This window comes from Anabrus simplex, chromosome 7, assembly GCF_040414725.1.
Source record: "Anabrus simplex isolate iqAnaSimp1 chromosome 7, ASM4041472v1, whole genome shotgun sequence".
NCBI classification, from domain to species: domain Eukaryota; kingdom Metazoa; phylum Arthropoda; class Insecta; order Orthoptera; family Tettigoniidae; genus Anabrus; species Anabrus simplex.
The window spans coordinates 115,333,367-115,353,957 of NC_090271.1; the positions used below are offsets into that span (position 1 = coordinate 115,333,367).

At 38.1% G+C, this 20,591-nt stretch overlaps 1 protein-coding gene across 1 annotated transcript in view; it reads left to right on the forward strand.

Annotated features, from left to right (window-relative positions):
- Positions 1-20,591, forward strand: part of LOC136877323 (esterase FE4) — a 57,340-nt gene that overhangs the window by 6,774 nt on the left and 29,975 nt on the right. Inside the window, exons 3-7 of the mRNA XM_067151265.2 lie at positions 905-1,058; positions 2,153-2,338; positions 9,163-9,362; positions 11,656-11,830; positions 12,720-12,901. Of these exons, the coding sequence (XP_067007366.2) occupies positions 905-1,058; positions 2,153-2,338; positions 9,163-9,362; positions 11,656-11,830; positions 12,720-12,901 (897 nt within the window). The remainder of the gene's footprint in view (positions 1-904; positions 1,059-2,152; positions 2,339-9,162; positions 9,363-11,655; positions 11,831-12,719; positions 12,902-20,591) is intronic.

The following is a 20,591-nucleotide window of genomic DNA, read 5'->3' on the forward strand; positions in this document are numbered from 1 at the left end:
CAGAGACGTTGGAAGCTGTTGGACGAGCGGATGGTTAGTCATTCCATTAATCGTAAGCATATCGCTTAGATGGATGAAGTGATTTAAGGGCACATTTTAGAGTTGGGAGTTGAACTAAGCACAGTTATCCATGTTTTTATGATGCCACCTTATTCCCATCCTATTACACATAGAACACTAAAATTTTACGCATCACTATATTAGATCTTGTCTAATCCAAAACAAAACTATGGTACTAGTTATGCATTAATTTCCAGAATTTTTTTAAAAAAACTGAATGCGTAAAAGAGTATTTTAATGCACTTTTCTCTAAAGGTGCGCATTTTGCAGGAATGAACCGGGAGGAGCAACTAATCTTCATCCATATGATTTATAGACACAGATTTATATATTAGATGAGATATTATATTAATTTTCCTAACAACTTGGTCATAAAAATATCAAACTTCAACCACCATATTTTGATACCTTGTTACAGAATTTAATATTTTTTGTAATCAACATCTTATTTATTTTTAAGACATCCTTCACCTGTTATATAGCTACTATCCCTGTGGATACCGTCACCAAATATTACTTTAATTGGTTCAAGGTTTTAGATAAAAGTGTACCTTTAGAGAAAAACATATTAAAATTAATATTTTGAGTATTAAATTTTAATTTTTTGAAATGAAAGCGTAAGTCGTGCCGTATTTTTTGTTTTGGGTTACTGTACAAAATGCATGCGTTAACCAAGTTAAACTTCTGAACCAAACACATTTTTACCGCCTCGGCTAGGTGGGCCACTAATGAGCGTGAAGTCCATCCTTCGTCATAATGAAGATGTAGTCAAAATTTAAGATAGGATCCTGTAGTGTGAAAGTCACTTTCTTTGCTTCTAAGTTAAGCTGTTGGATTGTTTCAGCTGCCCGGCGCAGGCTCCTTGAAACCGGTGATGGTCTGGATCCACGGAGGTGGCTTCTTAGAGGGGTCTGGCAACCGTCAATTTCAAGGTCCCCAGTTCCTCATCAATAAAGGAATAGTTTATGTTAGCATAAACTATCGTCTTGGTATATTCGGTAAGTGACTATCGCTTGCTTGTAATGTAATTTACAGACTTACAGAAAATACCATTGAATCTTTTCTTCAGTGCATTAGAGTATGTTCACAAAATCTGAAAAATACCTCTCGAGAAAATGTAATATCTTCAAACGTAGATCAATCACCGGCCACGGGTTACCCTATTCGAATTAATGCCGTCCCATAAAAGCCTTTGCATATCGGTTTCTCATTTACCGGTTGCATATTGTTAGGTTTAAAGGTTTTAAATAACACAGTGCGATCATGATGTATTTACGCGCACAGTAGTGTGAATAGCTGCCTGTCACAAGAAAGTGTTGGAACTCTGTACGTAGTGAGGGCCTCGCCGCTTGGTAATTGATTCCTTCGAAGAGGCGACATGCGGCTGGCAAACGATGCATGATTGAATATATTTAATTTTCTTGACAAGTACTTGCCAAACTACAAAAATAATCGCTTCCCTATATTTACATTGACCTTTTTCTAATGCCAGATGTACAGTTCCCAACAACAGTTAAAGACCACTTTAGTGTTCCAAATTAAGAAATCCTACCCTCATGTTTCCGTTGATCACAAACATGATTTCCTATTGTTGGTTCAAATCGCCATTTAAATAGAATTGAGATATGGTTATTACTCTTTTAGTTACAACTGTCTTCTTTACTTGTTATTAGTCTATAACCAGTGACAGTGTCACAGACCGAGCAAGTGATTGCGGGGTTTGCGTCACGGGTTCGTAGTTCCTTCATTACTATAGCACAGGCAAATACCACCCCAAAAGAAGCAGAAGAAAAAGAAGTATAAAAGAATAGAATAGAATAGAATAGAAGAGAAGAGAAGAGAAGAGAAGAGAAGAGAAGAGAAGAGAAGAGAAGAGAAGAGAAGAGAATGGAATAGAATGGAATGCAATAGAATATAATAGAATAGAATTGAATGGAATGGAATGGAATAGAATGAAATAGAATAGAACAGAATAAAATAGAATGGAATGGAATAGACTAGAATTAATTTCCACGCCATCTGACGAAAACAATTCCTTCAAAGTTAATTTTGTTGCGCGATAAGACGATACAATTCCATCGTTTTTTTTCAGGTTTCCTGAGCACTGAAGATGAGGTAGTACCAGGCAACGCTGGAATGAAGGACCAAGTCCTTGCTTTACGTTGGGTGCAGCAGAACATCGCCGCATTTGGTGGGGACCCAAACCAAGTGACCATTGTAGGAGAGAGTGCTGGTGGTGCCTCAATACACTACCACATGCTGTCTCCCATGTCTAAAGGTAAGATGTTACCACAAAAGTGTTATTGTACGATCCAGTGGACCTGCAACTTCGCAGCGTACATTTTATGTGCTTGCATTTTCACTGTTCACTAAATTCGAAGTATATACGAAGTTCGAATTTAATGCAAAATCTTTTCAGTTAGCACTACACATAATGTATCAAGTATAGATATAAATATTGAGAGGTGTTTTATTTTACTTGTCCATGATAGGGATAATTCTCCCCGCTTCGCACGTTTCCAGTAGTTCGAAACTTATATAAAGCTAACTTAAATCCTAATCTACTGTAACATCTAACCTACGTAGAACAGTAAATGCAGCTGAGTATAGTATATGGAGTACAAAACTAATAGTCATGTTGCTTTCTAAATATTACTATTATAAATGAAAGACTCGATAGATTCAGGTACCTTGTTGACATTACCCAAATGAAAACTAGTGAAAGGTAAGCCAGTGACATGCAGAGAGAAAATGGTAACTGCCCTCCGTAGGAAACACAGCCTTTACAAGGAAAAGGCTGGCCATATCAAGGCACGCTAAGCTCAGACCTCCTTCGTCTCTTCTTAATTCTGAGTCCGATGATAGGTTGACAGCAATTATTTTCCTCCATTCTTCTCCTTTAATCACCTGCTCCTACATCTTCTCGGATATATGTGGAGTACTGCAATCTGGGTTTACCTCTTCCTTTCTTGTCTTGAATCATTCCTTACATTACGTTTAACTTTTGTGCCTGGCCAATTAATTGATGCATTCTTTTCCTTACCGTTGGTAGTAGAGATATTTTTCACCTATTCGTTTAAGAATTTCTTCATTTGAGAGTTATTCTGTTTTCGAGAACTTTCCACCCTCCTCCAACACCACACCTCAAATGCCTCCAGACGTCCACGTTTCCGAGCCATAAAAGGCCACACTCCAGTCATAGCACTTCATAAAACCTCTTTCTGGTCTCCACATTTAGGTCCCTTGATGTAAACAGCACCCACTCCTTGTAATGGGCTACCTTTGCCTGAGCAATTCTCCTTCGCTTGATGTCGATCGAAATTTTGCCATCCAGAGTGATTTTACTTCGTAAGTAGGTTTTGTTTCTTGCCTGTCTGAGTGGTGGTATATCATTCTTTATGATGTCGACTTCAATATTTTGACTGTTGCGTGTCATTATTTCTGTCTTGTTTTTTTATTTATTTTCATGCTGTCAGAATGCATGGCTAAATGGTTAGCATGCTGGCCTTTGGTCACAGGGGTCCCGGGTTCGATTCTTGGCAGGGTAGTGAATTTTAACATTAATTAGTTAATTTCGCTGGCACACTGGCTGGGTGTATGTGTCTTCATCATCATCATTTCGCCCTCATCACGACGCGCAGGTCGTCTATGGGCGTCAAATCAAAAGACCTGCACCTGGCGAGACGAACATGTCCTCGGATACTCCCGGCACTAAAAGTCATACGCCATTTCATTTCATTTCCTTTTCATTTTATACTTCTCTCGCAAGATCTTGTTGATTGCCTGCAGCGTTTTTTGTAGCTTCTCTTAGTTCACCTAATGACGGCTATGTCATCAGCAAATCTTATAATTCTGACTTCTCCTTCACTGCCCTTCATCCCTTTTCTTCGAATCCCCCAAGCTACCATATCGTCTTAACATTCCTTGATGCTTTTCAGTATAAAAGCTGAATAATACTATTGACAAATCACTTAATGTTATTGGCTTTTAAGGTTTTTACAGAATCCAAGGTGCAAGAATTTAGTCCCGCAGGAGTTAATTTACGTGCCAGTAAATCTGCCGACATAAAGCTGACGTATCTGAGCACATTCAAATCCCACCGTACTGAGCTAGGAACGAACCTGCCAAGTTGGGGGTCACAAGACCGGCTGAGGCATTCAGCCCGGCAGGTGACAAATTACATCCCTGTCATACTCATCTTACCGTATGTATGTCCCTTGTACTTCACCAATTATCCTTGTGATGCCATACTGATTCTTATACAGTTCACATATCATTCGCCTGTCCCCGAAATCTAGACAAGCATTAGCCGCAATCTTCATTAACATATTCCAGTTCACATTATCGAAGGCTTTATCTAAATACACAAATCCACAATGATTTTCTTATGTCGAGCATTTTAACTATAACATGTCGTAACGTCAATATAGTTTCCCTTGTAGCTCTGTTACGTCTAAATCCAAACTGGTCTTCAGCTAAATTTTTGTTCTACTTTATTATCTATTCGGTTATATATTGTTCTTATCAATATTTTTGATTCGTGCGACAATAGACTCGGAGAGCGTTGTTATTCACATTTTAGAGGTCCAAGTTTTTTTGATATTGGAATTATGGGGCAATTTTTGAAATCTTCTGGAATTTCTCTGGTTTCACTTATTTTAGTGATCAGTTTAAACATAATGCCGTGTATTTCTTATGTCAAATCCCTGTACAGGGTATCGTTTCTCCACTAACTTCATCTTGTCATGGTTCTTTTTTAACATTTATTCATATAATATCCTAAGACTCTTCTTCCGTTAAAGAGGATCCTGCTTGATAATATCTTATGAAACCTTCATTTTCAAGATTGCCTATCTCGGCTGGACCTTCACAAAATTTCTCTATTTACCGCTTCAATCACCCACTTCTTAGCTCTCGAACATTTCTCATTTCGTTAACATGCTGTCACTACAGCCAATGTCTGACTCCTTACCGGTTCATAAGCCGTTGCTGTACTTCCTTTCTCGATATTTTCCTCTATTTCCTTGCATCTTCTCATTATGTATTTTTCCTTTACCTTCTTTGACTCTTTGTTGACTAGATATCGGAGCCTTTTATGATTTCTAATTCCTTCTTCACGCTTCGAGTTTTTCAATTTCCTCCGGAAGTTCAATCATATCTGCTATTCTCGATTGTTTCCGTACTTGTATCTTCGTTTTTTATATTTTCTGATTCGCAGATTTGAGGATATAGTGCTTAGGGCTCATCCATTTCTCATTTAATGTATCAATGAATATTTCTTTAATCTTCTGCTGTGCCAGTTTTTGATAGTATTACAAGGATAATGAAGGGCTGATGGAGTCAATAAAGAAATAACGACTGAAGTTCTACGGATATCTGTTCACGATGGATGCAATTCGACTAAATAAGCAGTTTTTTAATGTGTTGTACAATAGACTGAACGTTTCGGATAAATGGTTCAAGGAAGTAAGGAGGGTCTTCAAGATAATGGGACAGAATCAGGAGAACATCTCTAAAAACTACAGATTAGTTATCAAGGACCTTAAGGACTTCCATGATGAGCAAAACAGAACATTGCGTGGACATAAGAGAGAAGACAGGTGGCCAGAGAGTCAACGTTTCTGAGCTGCAAAATAAAGGCTTCAGGAAATGCCTTATAGTTACTTGTCGTGCTTCCTCTGTCATTTCTCACATCAAGACCATATTGACCCACAGTATTTCCACTTTTCCATTCACCTACGGAACCGTTCCAATCTACATGGATAATGACATTCTAGTTTTCCTTGATAATTTCCATCAGTTCCTTTAATTGATCGTATACTTCGTCCACTTTTTCGTTATCACTACAAAAGTTCCCTTACATCTAGTACAAAAGTAAACTCTGTGTCCTCGGCCTGAGATGGAGTAGCTCTTTTCAGGCACACCCCCAATGGAGGTGAGCATCATGAACCGTTTTTACCGCATGCTAGCACTCCTGCCATTCTTAATTTTCTCGAAATACCAGGAATCGCACGTGAGGATGCAGTTACGCTATGGAGTCGGACACGTACCCCTATATTTTTATGTCATATTTTGCCTTCTTTCTTTTAAAATTCTCTAGATTTCCACAAAAATGTTGAGAGATTTTGCATTCTAAATTCCTATCGTACGCCTTTCACATCTTGTCCCTGACCCCAGTCGAAGTTAGGATTTGGGAACTATTTTTACCTCCGAAGTTTGATTTAGTTTAACCATCATTTCTGTTCATAAATTACGTACATACATCCATACATACATTATCATTATAGACTGTTATGCCTTTCAGCGTTCAGTCTGCAAACCTCTGAGAATTTACTCAACGTCGCCACAATCCTCGATTTGCAACTAGTGTTGTGGCCTCATTTAGTTCTATACCTCTTATCTTTAAATCGTTAGAAATCGAGTCTAACCATCGTCGTCTTGGTCTCCCTCTACTTCTTTTACCCTCCATAACAGAGTCCATTATTCTCCTAGGTAACCTATCCTCCTCCATTCGCCTCACATGACCCCACCACCGAAGCCGGTTTATGCGTACAGCTTCATCCATCGAGATCATTCTTAAATTAACCTTTTTCTCCTCATTCCGAGTACCCTCCTGCCGTTGTTCCACCTGTTTGTACCGGCAATCATTCTCACTACTTTCATATCTGTTACTTCTAACTTATGAATAAGATATCCTGAGTCCACCCAGCCTTCGCTCCAGTAAAGCAGAGTTGGTCTGAAAACAGACCGATGTAAAGATAGTTTCGTCTGGGAGCTGACTTCCTTCTTACAGAATACTGCTGATCGCAACTGCGAGCTCACTGCATTAGCTTTACTACACCTTGATTCAATCTCACTTACTATATTACCATCCTGGGAGAACACACAACCTAAATACTTGAAATTATCGACCTGTTCTAGCTTTGTATCACCAATCTGATATTCAATTCTGTTGAATTTCTTACCTACTGACATCAATTTAGTCTTCGAGAGGCTAATTTTCATACCATACTCATTGCACCTATTTTCAGGTTCCAAGATATTAGACTGTAGGCTTTCGGCACAGTCTGCCATTAAGAACAAGTCGTCAGCATAGGCCAAACTGCTTACTACATTTCCACCTAACTGAATACCTCCCTGCCATTTTATACCTTTCAGCAGATGATCCATGTAAACTATGAACAGCAAAGGTGAAAGATTACAGCCTTGTCTAACCCCTGTAAGTACCCTGAACCAAGAACTCATTCTACCATCAATTCTCACTGAAGCCCAATTGTCAACATGTAAATGCCTTTGATTGATTTTAATAATCTACATTTAATCCCATAGTACCCCAGTATAGTGAACATCTTTTCCCTCGGTACCCTGTCGCATGCTTTCTCTAGATCTACGAAACATAAACATAACTGCCTATTCCTCTCGTAGCATTTTTCAATTACCTGGCGCATACTGAAAATATGATCCTGACAGCCTCTCTGTGGTCTGAAATCACACTGGTTTTCATCCAACTTCCTCTCAATGATTGATCGCACCCTCCCTTCAAAGATGCCAGTGAATACATTGCCTGGTATACTAATCAATGAGATACCTCAATAATTGTTGCAATCCTTCCTGTTCCCTTGCTTATAGATAGATGCAATTACTGCTTTTGTCCAATCTGAAGGTACCTTACCAACACTCCATGCTAATTTTACTACTCTATGAAGCCATTTCATCCCTGCCTTCCCACTATACTTCACCATTTCAGGTCTAATTTTATCTATTCCTGCTGCCTTATGACAATGGAGTTTTCTTACCATCCTTTCCACTTCCTCAAGCATAATTTCACCAACCCAATAATCTGGATAATTGGTTTAAACTTTTAGGTAATTGGTTTCAGGAGATCAGAAATGACTTCAGTGGGGTTGGTCTCAGACCTCTCCGTTCAAACACGATTCAGATTACAAACTGACAACTCCAAGCAGTGATTATAGGGTTCCAAAAAGGTTTATACAAATATTTATTACTTAACGTGCATCCCAATGGGCCTAAAAAATTAACAATAATTTCATGACTTTCGTTTCCAAGTACAGTGAAAGCTCAGTTAAACGCGGTCCTGTTAACCGCGGATCCGGACTGAACGCGTTACAAAGTATGTCTCTCGAAGAAAATTATCAATAAAATTCTTATTTGTCAAATGTAGTTACGAGCTGCATTGAGGGATTTGGCAGTACAATCTGTAATTATTACCGACTCGTTCTAAAAGAACTTCATGAAAGGGTTGGATGGCGTTTTAGAAACTTCATGCCTGTCGATTCATAGCAATAACGGGACGTGAACAATTGACCGAGTCTTTTTGTACACAGGGAAATTTATGTCGACCTTTCAACGCCCACCTAAGAACTTAAACTTGTTTGCCTGCATTCAAATTTACAAAACAAATGCTGTTATTTTAGCTTTTATCAGACAATCTTCTAGTTACGTCTTCAGTTCTGTGCACATGCCGTGCTGTCACAAGGAAGAAAAGTGTACTCTGTGAACAATAAATTAAACATAACCGAGCGTGTGAAGAACGTAAAGCAAATGTGTGTATTTTAGGTGCATTATCTTTCATTATATTGTGTTCTCTTCTAGTATACTACATTCCTTCCAATATTCTGCCACTCCATAAGTCATTTTCTACTTTACGCTGTTAAGATATAACGTGGAGGTAAAGTATGACTCCGAAACCGCGTTAAATCGAACTTCTGCTGTATTTTGACTTATCATAGTGTAGGTTGCATTTTCGAGTTCAGGTTTACGCTGACAGATGTCTGGGAAAGCATAAGTCCATCTGCGATGTTTTACCGAGTTTTAATTAATTTTGTCGGGGGTAAAAACCAAATGTGCCGACATAATACGGATGGATTTCATTTCACCTTCAAAATATTCGAATAAATATGACAGAAATAAATCCACGACCTTGGGATCCATTGGGAGTAGGTTAGGTAGAATTCACATGTACGTAACATTTATAGAATTACCTGAGCCTTTCTTAGTACTAAGCAATTTTAACTCTGATGAAAATTCTGTGAAGAGAAATGGGCTGACATATTAATATTAGTTGAAAACTGTGTTTTCCAGGACTATTTCGCAGTGCCATTGGTCAAAGTGGTTCATCATCCAGCGCCTGGGCCGTAGCAGATAAACCCAGAAAGAATGCTTTCCTCGTTGGAAAAGCTTTGGGGTTCACTGGAGAGTCCAGTCAGGACCTCGTGGACTTCCTGCGCAACGTCAGCTCCGACGAACTGCTCATGACATCAGCTGTCACCATAAATGTAGAAGTAGGTTTCAATCATTAGTATTTATGATATTTTTGATATTTATTATTTATATTGCTTATAAATACAGAGGTCATTTCATAAATTATGGCAACCATGTTTTATCTTCAGAACGTGCGGGAACACAATAAGTGATGTTTGAAAATGTGTATCACACACTAATGAATACCGCCGACTAGTAGAGTCTGAGTACATTTGTGACTAGATAACAACGATCCAAACTCTTAGTGTGCTACTACCCATGCTCTAAGATGGATTTGCTGTGAGGAGTAGAAAGGAAATCTTCCTTCTTTCGTAATATGTCATGATATGTGGACAACCTCAAGTACCACAAGATGAATACTGCTGAAATGAAACTCATTGTCAGTATGGGTTCGAATTGCATTCTTGACATTTTATTTCTTAATTCTAAACAAATTTGTACGCCTTTAAGTCCATGAGTTCCAAATCATTTTTCACCGCTGCAGTAGTAGGTGTTCTGGGTTGGGGCTCCATCAGTGCTCCCGATAAGTCTTCAGACGCTCTTCATTGGTGATTATGGTCTGTTTGTAATTATGAAGAAAACATTATATCATTTCGAGTGCATTTTCGTAGGATGAACACATTTACTGTCAAGATGTCCAACTAGTGACCACAACCAGTTTCGTTATACATCCTGGCGTTTACTCCAATTTTTGTTTGACTCAGCAGGTTTCCATTAGATCGCTGTGTCGAGCACCGGGTTCATCCTACCTGCTTGCAACAGTTGTTTATTTCTCATCCCAGAAAGTCCCAAAAGTCACGATGGCTGATCTGATAAGTCTCGCTTGAGTTCGTTCTTGACGTTAACGTACCAGGGCATTTTTGTTTTTGTTTTTGAGTTAAAATGGTTAAAAATGCGTTTTTTCCGTCGAGAGTCGGCTATCCGTCGTATATGACCGTACGAGTAGGCTGCGTGTTTGAGCACTGTGTCCATGATCTTCTCTATTGGAGTAGATTTCTTGTTTAAATTTTCATGTTTTTGGCAAAATATTGTAGAGTCATTCTCTTTTTTAGCTGTAACTTAGTGAGCGTTTATTTATAAGAAAGGATAAGGAATTCTGACTTACAGAGATATACCGAATTGACGACAATGCTTCAATGATGAATTTTTGGTATTTATAGGAAAGCACATTTTTGTTATATACGTTCCGGTTGCTTTAGAGAGAAGCTAAATTCCTTTTTCCTTGCTGTAGCCACCAAAGCTTCGCTATCTAGTCTGTTTGATTTGAACCACTGCCAAGGTATTTAAATTCATGCCAACGGTTTATTGTTCCATATTTGGTGTTTAGTTGGGCCGTGTTTCCTTTGATGGTTGACAGTACTTCCGTCCTTTCAAAGAATATCCGAAAGCCTGCTTTTTTTTTTGCTATGTCTTTCAGCACATTAATTTTTTTCCCGGTTCCAAAACTCTAGGTCAGATAATAATAATAATAATAATAATAATAATAATAATAATAATAATAATAATAATAATAATAATGATATGGTGATTATTATTATTATTATTATACTGATCTTTCGCTGTATGTTCTGTGTAGTTACCTTAGGTACAAAGGCCTCCGGTTTCAATTCCTAACCGGGCCAGAAATTTTAAATGCGTATGGTTAATTCTTTTAGCCTAGGATCTGGGTGTTTATTTTACTTTTAACGCACATATTAGTTCACAAACATCACACTACCAACTACCACAGAAACGCGCAATGGTGGATACAGAATATCCCTCCACATTGTGTTCGTGGCAGGAAAGGTGTACGACAGTAAAAATACTACATTCAGCATCAACCCCAAGGTACTCAGAAAGAGCGAGGAAGAAGAAGACGATGAAAACGAAAAAGAGGAAGAGGAAGAGTTTCTGTGTGTAGATAGTTGACATTGTATCTGGTCGTAAGTCCTTTTGCATTGTAATAGATACACCAGGGACATTCAGCCTGAAGTATCTACAACCCGCTCTACAGCAGTGATATCGCAGGTGACCTTGCTCTGGAATGGCTAGGCGGCTTGTCCTTCCGCACCGTCCGAGGCTATGCATGACCTGTAGGCGTTCTAAATGGCTTACGAACGGACTTTTATCCCCACGATGTAAATTGCACCACACTCGTCAGTGATTTCCTTGTACATTCCGGGTCTCATAACGTTTTCTTTGTTTTCTCTATGTGTGTGCACAAGACCAGTTTTGACTTATGAATGTATATTTTAGATTTCACCCTTATAGCCAGTGATCCCTTTGCATATTCCAGATCTCATAATTTTCTTTGTTTTGCCTGTGTGTGCACAGGACCAGTTCCGTCTTATGGATATATTCCATGAAGTACCTACCGTGGAGCCGGTGGTAGAGGGAGAGACGGCCTTCATTACAGAGGATCCGGTCACCCTTCTGGATAAGGGCAAGTTCCACAATGTGCCCTATCTAACAGGAGTGACTTCAGGTGAAGGAATATATCTTGTATCAGGTAAGTATAATAAACTATCAGTATCTGTTAATAATTTAAGTTACCGAGCTCGATAGCTGCAGTCGCTTAAATGCGGCCAGTATCCAGTAATCGGGAGATAGTGGGTTCGAGCCCCACTGTCGGCAGCCTTAAAGATGGTTTTCCGTGGTTTTCCATTTTCACACCAAGCAAATGCCGGGCCTGTACTTTAATTAAGGCCACGGCCGCTTCCTTCCAATTCCTAGCCCTTTCCTATCCCATCGTCGCCATAAGACATATCTATGTCGGTGCGACGCAAAGCAAATAGCAATATATATATATATAAGTTAGTAATAAAGAATGATCTATTTTCATAGCAGAGTTTAAAGATATTTAGTCTTGGATCGTATGAATAATACAAGCTTCACTCACAGAGTATACTCTCCTGTGGATAATATACCAGTTCCAATGGTGGGAAGTTTCCACCCTCTACAGTTTTTAAGTGAAGCGTGATTCAAACTAGGGCCGAGTATCTTTGATGAAGTATCGATGTCCAACGTTTTTGCACCTGATCTAATGGCACTTAATTTTTCCTTAAGGCAGCCTTAGCAGTTTATATGTTGCTTTAGGATGCCCTGTTCTTTTCTCCGGCTCTTTGACGGCAATAGGTTTCTGAACTTTTTTGAAATAATTTAACATAATACTAGGTATTCAACTGATAGTGAATGTACCACCAAGATGAAAGCCCAAAATTCCGATGAGAGGTGACTGACTGATAGATTGATTGTTTGTTTGATTGATTGGTTTGTTGACTGATAAAACCTAATTCGTTTTCTTATATTTTTAAATGGTAAAAGGACGTTATTTCTACTAGATTGATAGTGAAAATATACATAGGTGCTCGAATTTTATTTTGACATTCATGTTTCAGCCGGAATATTTCAGGAAAACAGAACGTTACAGGAGGTCGATGAAGATTTTTCAAAAACGTTTAAGCCTGAGTTGAGGATGTGCAGAGAAGCAAACTGTGGAGATGAGATGATACCCAAGATCAGATCCTTCTACTTCGGCGACAAGCCATTGAGCAACGACACTTTAGGGAATCTAATTGATGTAAGTGATTTGAAAAGAAATACATGAACCTGTTAAATAGTTTAAGACCAGGTAAATTTTTGCAGTCATACCCTATATAGTTTTACCACCATGATGTTGAGTTTAAGCATCACTGTCCAATTAGAAATTTAAAATACTTCAAGTGCTGCAGTCAGCAAGTCAGCGTGTTAAAAAAATATAATTCTTATGTTTTGAACTGAAATATTCTGAGGAACTTCCTGAACAAATCGGTGTGTAGATAACAGAAATATGCCAACTCAGATATGTTTAAATTTTAATTTTATTACACTGTTGAAGATTACATTCAATTCATATTTTGCACTAGAGTTTTATATGAAGAAATCATGGAGAGAAATGTATTTTGAGTAAAAACTTGGTAAGATGTTCACAGCACAGGAAAAATATAGTTTCATACGTTGGCCTTACTGGCATGACAGTTAACATTGCTACCTGTGTGTGTTTGAATGACGCATTATCTTGAATGAAACTATGTTGTGTGCTTTTCATGCGTCCGATATGATTCCCCTGCGTTTATGTTTAAGACGAACCTGGTGTGTATGACTCCCTCAGCAGCATATTTCTTCAAAGCCTCTAATTCGCTGTAGAAATTAACATTGAATCGAATTATGTTCACAGTTAACCGTTTATGGTTCCTCTAATCTTCTCTATATATAAACGAAGAAGCTCATTGAACCCTGGTTTTAACCAGAAGCTTGGCGATTACCAACACGTTTCCTAAGGGGGACTGCTGACCTGTCTCCTCTGCCCTGACTGAGCCTGCGAACCTTGTATTAAACAAATTCCGTACCTACATACCATGACCCACTCTACTAAGACTCGCTGACTCCATCATAACATTACGTCAACTGCTGAGTGAGCGTCCTCATAATTCTATCATTTCGACTTACTGTTTTTGTAGTTCCTTCCATTACATACACTGTACAATTTCCGCTTAAGTTCATTTAAGTTCATCAGTATACATTTACTAACCCTATATACCACCACATCCTACAATTCCAATATCTACAAGCCCTACTTTTATAACTTCATTACTCTTCAGAAACCTCCAATACCTTCACCTTGATTTAACACTCTTCACAAACACCCAGTCTAATATCATTTTATCTTACTACACAAACCTTCACCTACACAAACTTACTAAATTTACAATAACAATTCATTACTACCTAAATTACTTAACTATTTACTTACCACTCGTTATACAGCCGCATCTTACAATTCTAATTCAACTTCCGATTAAGTTCATCAATCATTATTTATCAACCCTATATACCATCGCATCTTACAATTCCAATATTTACACGCCCTTCATTTATAACTTCATCACTCTTCACCATCCTCCGATATCTTCATCTTGCTCTAACATTCTGAAACCTCCAATATACTCTCATTTTATCTTATTACACCAACTTTTCAAATTTACAATATCTTCATACTACAATCTTGCTTTAACTCTCTTCACAAACCATCAATCTAATGTCATTTTATCTTCCTACACAAACCTTCCTAATTTACAATATCTTCACACTATACAAACCTTCCAGATATACAATAACCATCCTTCATTACTACCTAACTTACTTAACTATTTACTTACCGCTCGTTATACAGCCACACAAGACATATATTTAAAAGCCCTATCATTATAACTTAAATACTCTTCACACACCTCCATTATCAGTCCTTAACCATCCTTAATATTTACAACCTGTTACTTCTAAATTATTTTAACCTGCCCTCCCATTCGTCTCAATTTCCTCCCTTGTTTTTACTTCCCGTTACTATGGCCCTCTCTCCTTCTACTTACTTTCAATCTTTTTTGTCATTTTGGGGCGTTCATTGCCTTCCTTGACCTCATCACTTTAGCTTTCCTTCCCCACTGCTCCCTTAAACTCAGATTTCTTCCTTTGGTCATAGTTTCTATTACTATTGTTTCATCCCTCATCCGGGAGATAGTGGGTTCGAATCCCACTGTCGGCAGCCCTGAAGATGGTTTTCCGTGGTTTTCCCATTTTCACACCAAGCAAATGCTGGGGCTGTACCTTAATTAAGGCCCCTGTCGCTTCCTTTCAACTCTAGGCATTTCCTATCCCATCATTGCCATACTGTATGACCTATCTGTGTCGGTGTGACGTAAAGATACTAGTAAAGAAAAACCTACATTTTTAATATGCACATGACCACTACAGACTATACTTGCCCCTTCTTCCTCCACCAGTGTCTTCTTGGCCCCTAGCATTTCCCTTAACTCCCCGGGTAGACTATCCAGAAAGCTTTCCATGGCTAGTGATTCTCCTTCATGTGGTTCTCAACCAGTATCTTCTCTGCGGCGCGCCACATCTCCAGCCTCTACGGTATTAAGTTCTGCTACCTGCCTTCTCTCCGATTTCGTCGCCATGGCTTCTTCCTGCTTAAGTTTTTCTTCCATTGGCTGCAGTTTCGTCACTGACCAACTCGTATCCACCTGCCATTGGATACAACCATTTGCTGACCCCTGATATGCAGCATCAGAGCTTCATGTCTAGCTCTCACTAAATGTTTCTTTAAAATTGGAAGGAAGTGTTTTACTTGAATAAATCTTGGATCTGTATAAAAAGCAAAAGACCTCCTCCACTGATTCGCTCATAACCAATTATCACACTTAGCACAGTTGTTTATTTTAAAGTAATAAGAAAAGTAAAGGTATCCCGATGTTTTGTGATATATGGTGTGAAATTAGTGTAAACACTATGAGTACAATATCAATAAATCGCTAGAAGGATTAATTTGGCACATGTTTTCCTTTTAAATAAGTTAGAGAAAGTAATTTTTAAGGTTTGTGGTAAAGGGGAGTGAAATTGGAGTAACTACTCTAAACACAAAATCACTTAATCACTCACATTTCATTAAGCTAGCCAGGATGTTTTATTCCTATGTTTTGTGATTAGTAGGGTGAAATACGGTGAACTGTCCTAATTATAATATTAAATTCTCACGCATCTTAAAAGTTAGACAGCTGTACTTGTGCACAGGTTTTCCTCATAAGGTAATCAGGAAATGTGGAGACTTTTTATAATATGACTTCCCTTATTTCCCATGAAGTAGATTGTTGCAATTTGGCACGGGTGTTCTCTATAAGCTAATTAGGAAAAGTAAAGATATTCATCCCTATGTTTTGTGATTAAGGGAGTGAAATAGGGGCAACTGCCCTCATAGACAATATTGCTGGGATCCGCCGAAAGTAAAATTCCACATGAAAAGCGATACATAGTCACCTCCTCGAGGTGTTTCCCGAGTAGCGCCAAGAATCATGCTATTAAGCTTCAAATAAAACGAGGACCTGCCTAAGATACAATTTCCTATGAGAAAAGCGTTTCTCGATTAGCGCTTAGACCCATCCTCTCAACTTTCGAACAAAATGGCTGTAGGCGGAGGAGACCTATCGTAAATAAAAATTCCCATGTGAAACGATGCATAGTCTTCTCCTCGTGGTGATTCATGCGTAGCGCTATGAATCATATTATTAAGCTTCAAATAAATATTCCTCATTTTCATCCAAAAATAAAATATAACACATTATCCCATGCGAAGAACGGACATTATGCTGGTTTTCCCACTATCTGAAAAAATAGTCCAGTTGGACGTTATTTTTTACAATTCGCTTCACGACGCACACACACAGATAGGCCTTATGGCGACGCTAGGATTCTGGCTTATAAAAAAAAGCAAAGTCACCTCCGTCCAGGCCATGCAGGCCCTTGGAGGAGTGGAAGGTAAAGGCTTCCACCATTGTTAACCTCGGCACGTGATGGGGTAGAGTGATTAGCTCTACGCCCGGCCGCCTTTGCCCCCAGGAATTAACCTGGTACTCATTTTGGTGTAGGCTGAGTGAACCTCAGGGCCATATGCACCTCCGGAAGTGGAAATCTCGTTTCTTAAATTTTACGGCCTGCTGACGGGGATTAGAACCCACGTCCTTCCGGGCGAACCAAGCACGCCTTTACCGCCTCGGCCAGGCAGCCCCTATTATCCCTACGTCAATTTAAATTCAAAATTGCCTGTACCTTCATTATTGTATGTTGAACGGCTCTACATCGGAGTTTTGAAAATCATAAGCAGTTTCAACTCTTTTGCGTTACTTTGGTCAAAGTGGGTTGTCATATTAATTGTTATTCGGGAATTCTCAGTGCTAATCACATTTTACTATACTTTTACCTGTAAAGAAATAAGCGTCTTATTTGAAAAGGAGGCCACAGGCAACAAAGGAAGGATAAGTACCGTTTGGGAATAATTTTCGAGAGAAATCTCTTTGAGCCCCGCATTACAATAGGTCCTTACTTACAGGAAATTCGTGAAATGATTATGACCCTTTTGCTATTTTTGCTGTTCGAAGTACAAATAGGGACGCACAATATTACATGTTCAAATATACACTTCCCAAGGAAACCAAATAACTACACTACACAATAAAGAATATCGAATGAAAACATACAGGAGAATTATTGTTTCGTGGAGAATTTATCGCAAGAAATTGCTTTGAGCCATTGATCAGATTTGTTTTTGTTTGCAGGAAGTTCGTGAAATGATAGTATCCATTTGATTTCTTTTCTGCTCGAAGTAAAAACACAACAATATCACATGTTCAAAGATTTTGTAAACACAATAATAATTATTAGAAAATCACTCAACTGAACAAAAACAATCGAATTAGCACGTTGCAATCAATTCTCAACAGCAAATGCATGTCTTATTAGGAACCCACTAGTAACACCAACAACAGAATAATGCATATGAAACTGGAAGTACGAACATTAATGTACGAAGGCGTACACAACTTCCTGTCAGTATCAACACTGCCTTCGTGATGTTCAGGCCGTACTGTAGAAAGCGCGTGAAGCCGATCAACAGGAATGTTAAAAGTTCTACTTGTGAATGTAATATACAAAGATTGGGAGCATTATTTAGATCAGGGCCATTAATACGTTCTTGTATGGAGGGCCAATAATTATGAAAAGGGCTGTTCTTGGTCACAGACTAGTATGTATTCTTCTTCTTCTTCTTCTTATTATTTTTATTGACCTCGCTGTTAGTAAACATGTAACGACTTCGTATGTTGTTTTCCTTAGTCTTAGTGATATTATACTAATTAATCAAATTTTGTAAATTAAGTAAAAACATGCATCCAGTAAATATTTATAGAAGTTTGGAACTCTTTTTTTAATATAATGAATTACTGATGTCCGGTTTATGTTCAGTGATGCTGAGTAGCAACACGTCCTGTAGATGACCATCACTCAGCGTCGATCTCAATCTTGATTTATGGATCTTCAACTTGGAGAATGTTCGCTCATTTAGCTAACATGAGAAATTTTTTGTTTCACACTTCCACCTTCTACTGAAGTTTGCTCTTGTTTTTTGGATTTTAGCAGGTCTTTAGCTTTAGTAATACGTTATGGTCAATTAAGTTTATCAAAACCATGAGCATGTTTCATCTGATAATGTCGTCTTTCATAACCGCTATGACTTCACTGCAAATGAGGCAAATCACTTTACTTCCACATTCTTTCACGAAATAACTTCCGAACCAAGATTCATTAAACCTCCTATACTCGCTATTAATTTTGCACCGGCTCGAAAGCATTTTATATTTTTAGGAACAAACACACAGTGAACAGGATATAGACGAGGATAACATAACGGTACTGAGGGGAGAAATGTCCTGAGTGCAATGTCTTAGAATCTGTGCTTGAGCAGAGGGAGGGTTTTCTAACAATAGTTTCCTCACCACTCACTAACTTTGGCACACAATACTCGGAGCAGAGCTCTATAAACTATTATAGTTATTACGATTGTTAAAAGTGTTTCCAAAAAACAAACGAAGAAATAATAAATTATTTGCAGTTCCTATGTGCTTCTCGGTGAATATTATTACCAGATATTGAAATAAAAGTAACTAGAAATGTATAATAATATTTTTTATCAATTTGGCCGGTCCTGATTTTGATAATTGGATGATATGGATAATTAATTACTATATGCATTCTGTATAATTTTATCACATTACGATGCACTTAAAAGCAGCTCTAATTGAGCTAATGGCACCTCGTAGTTAAGGTTAGATCTATTATCTTCACGTGGTGCTTAGTGAAAATTCAAGGGACATAGTGTTTATCGTGAAATTTATTCAGTGAATTGTTACTATATAGAACTTTCGTGTAGAAATACAATGTGTTATGAGTATAAATACAAAAACTGAAGGTTCCCAATTGCCACAGCGCTAAGAAACGTGGAACGATGCAAATCCAAATAAACACATCAATATTTCATTGTCTTGGGATGTGAACAGTGGACAATTATGAAAGCCCCAATCGACAATTTATAACGGTTATGAAGAGTGCAGGAGTATGTTTCACTCGTTTTCAAAGATCAAATTATATAGAAAATTGGAACAGCCCCTATGACGACGATTTCAGGTTTTGACTTTCTTCAGTCGTATAGTTTCATGGTAGTGCGTTTCTCTTATGATAAAGAAAAAGTCTACAAATAACAAAAATTTTCAGTAATCACGTGAACCTATGTTATTTTGTGTTGTATCTTGGGTTAGGTAATATTTTCCCCACAAAGTTAATGCAAAATAAAAATAAAATTATTTCTAAAATAGAGAAAGAAATGCAATTTATAAAATTTAACCTTATATTCAATTATTTTAACATTATTATTATTATTATATATATATAAATGAAACAAAGCAACTTAATTCCCGAGCTGTTTCCATGAATGTGGGAAGAAACTGACAGATACAGCTTATCAATACATTAACAGTTGGTAAGCGCAGGCTATTCCTAAACTACAACAAGAAAAATCATACAAATTCTTGTGTGGAGGAAAGGGCCAGAAGTTAAAAACGAAATCGAAATATGCAGTATTTATGACCATCTAGAGGTCTGGAGGTAGAGCCTTCGATTTCATACATACATACATACATACATACATACATACATACATACATACATACATACATACATACATACATACATACATACGTAAATTTTCATTATAGACTTTCAGCGTTCAGTCTGCAAGCCCTCTGTGAATTTACTATACGTCGCCACAATCCTCGATTTGCAACTAGTGTTGTGGTCTCATTTAGTTATATACCTCTTATCTTCAGAAACTGAGTCTAACCATCGTCGTCTTGGTCTACCTCTACTTCTCTTACCCTCCACAACAGAGTCCATTATTCTCCTAGGTAATTTATCCTCCTCCATTCGCCTCACATGACCCCACCACCGAAGCCGGTTTATGCGTACAGCTTCATCCATCGAGATCATTCTTAAATTAACCTTTTTCTCCTCATTCCGAGTACCCTCCTGCCATTGTTCCACCTGTTTGTACCGGCAATCATTCTCACTACTTTCATATCTGTTACTTCTAACTTATGAATAAGATATCCTGAGTCCACCCAGCCTTCGCTCCCGTAAAGCAGAGTTGGTCTGAAAACAGACCGATGTAAAGATAGTTTCGTCTGGGAGCTGACTTTCTTCTTACGAAATACTGTTGATCTCAACTGCGAGCTCACTGCATTAGCTTTACGACACTTTGATTCAATCTCACTTACTATATTACCATCCTTCGAAAATACAAAACCTAAATACTTGAAATTATCGGCCTGTTCTAGCTTTGTATCACC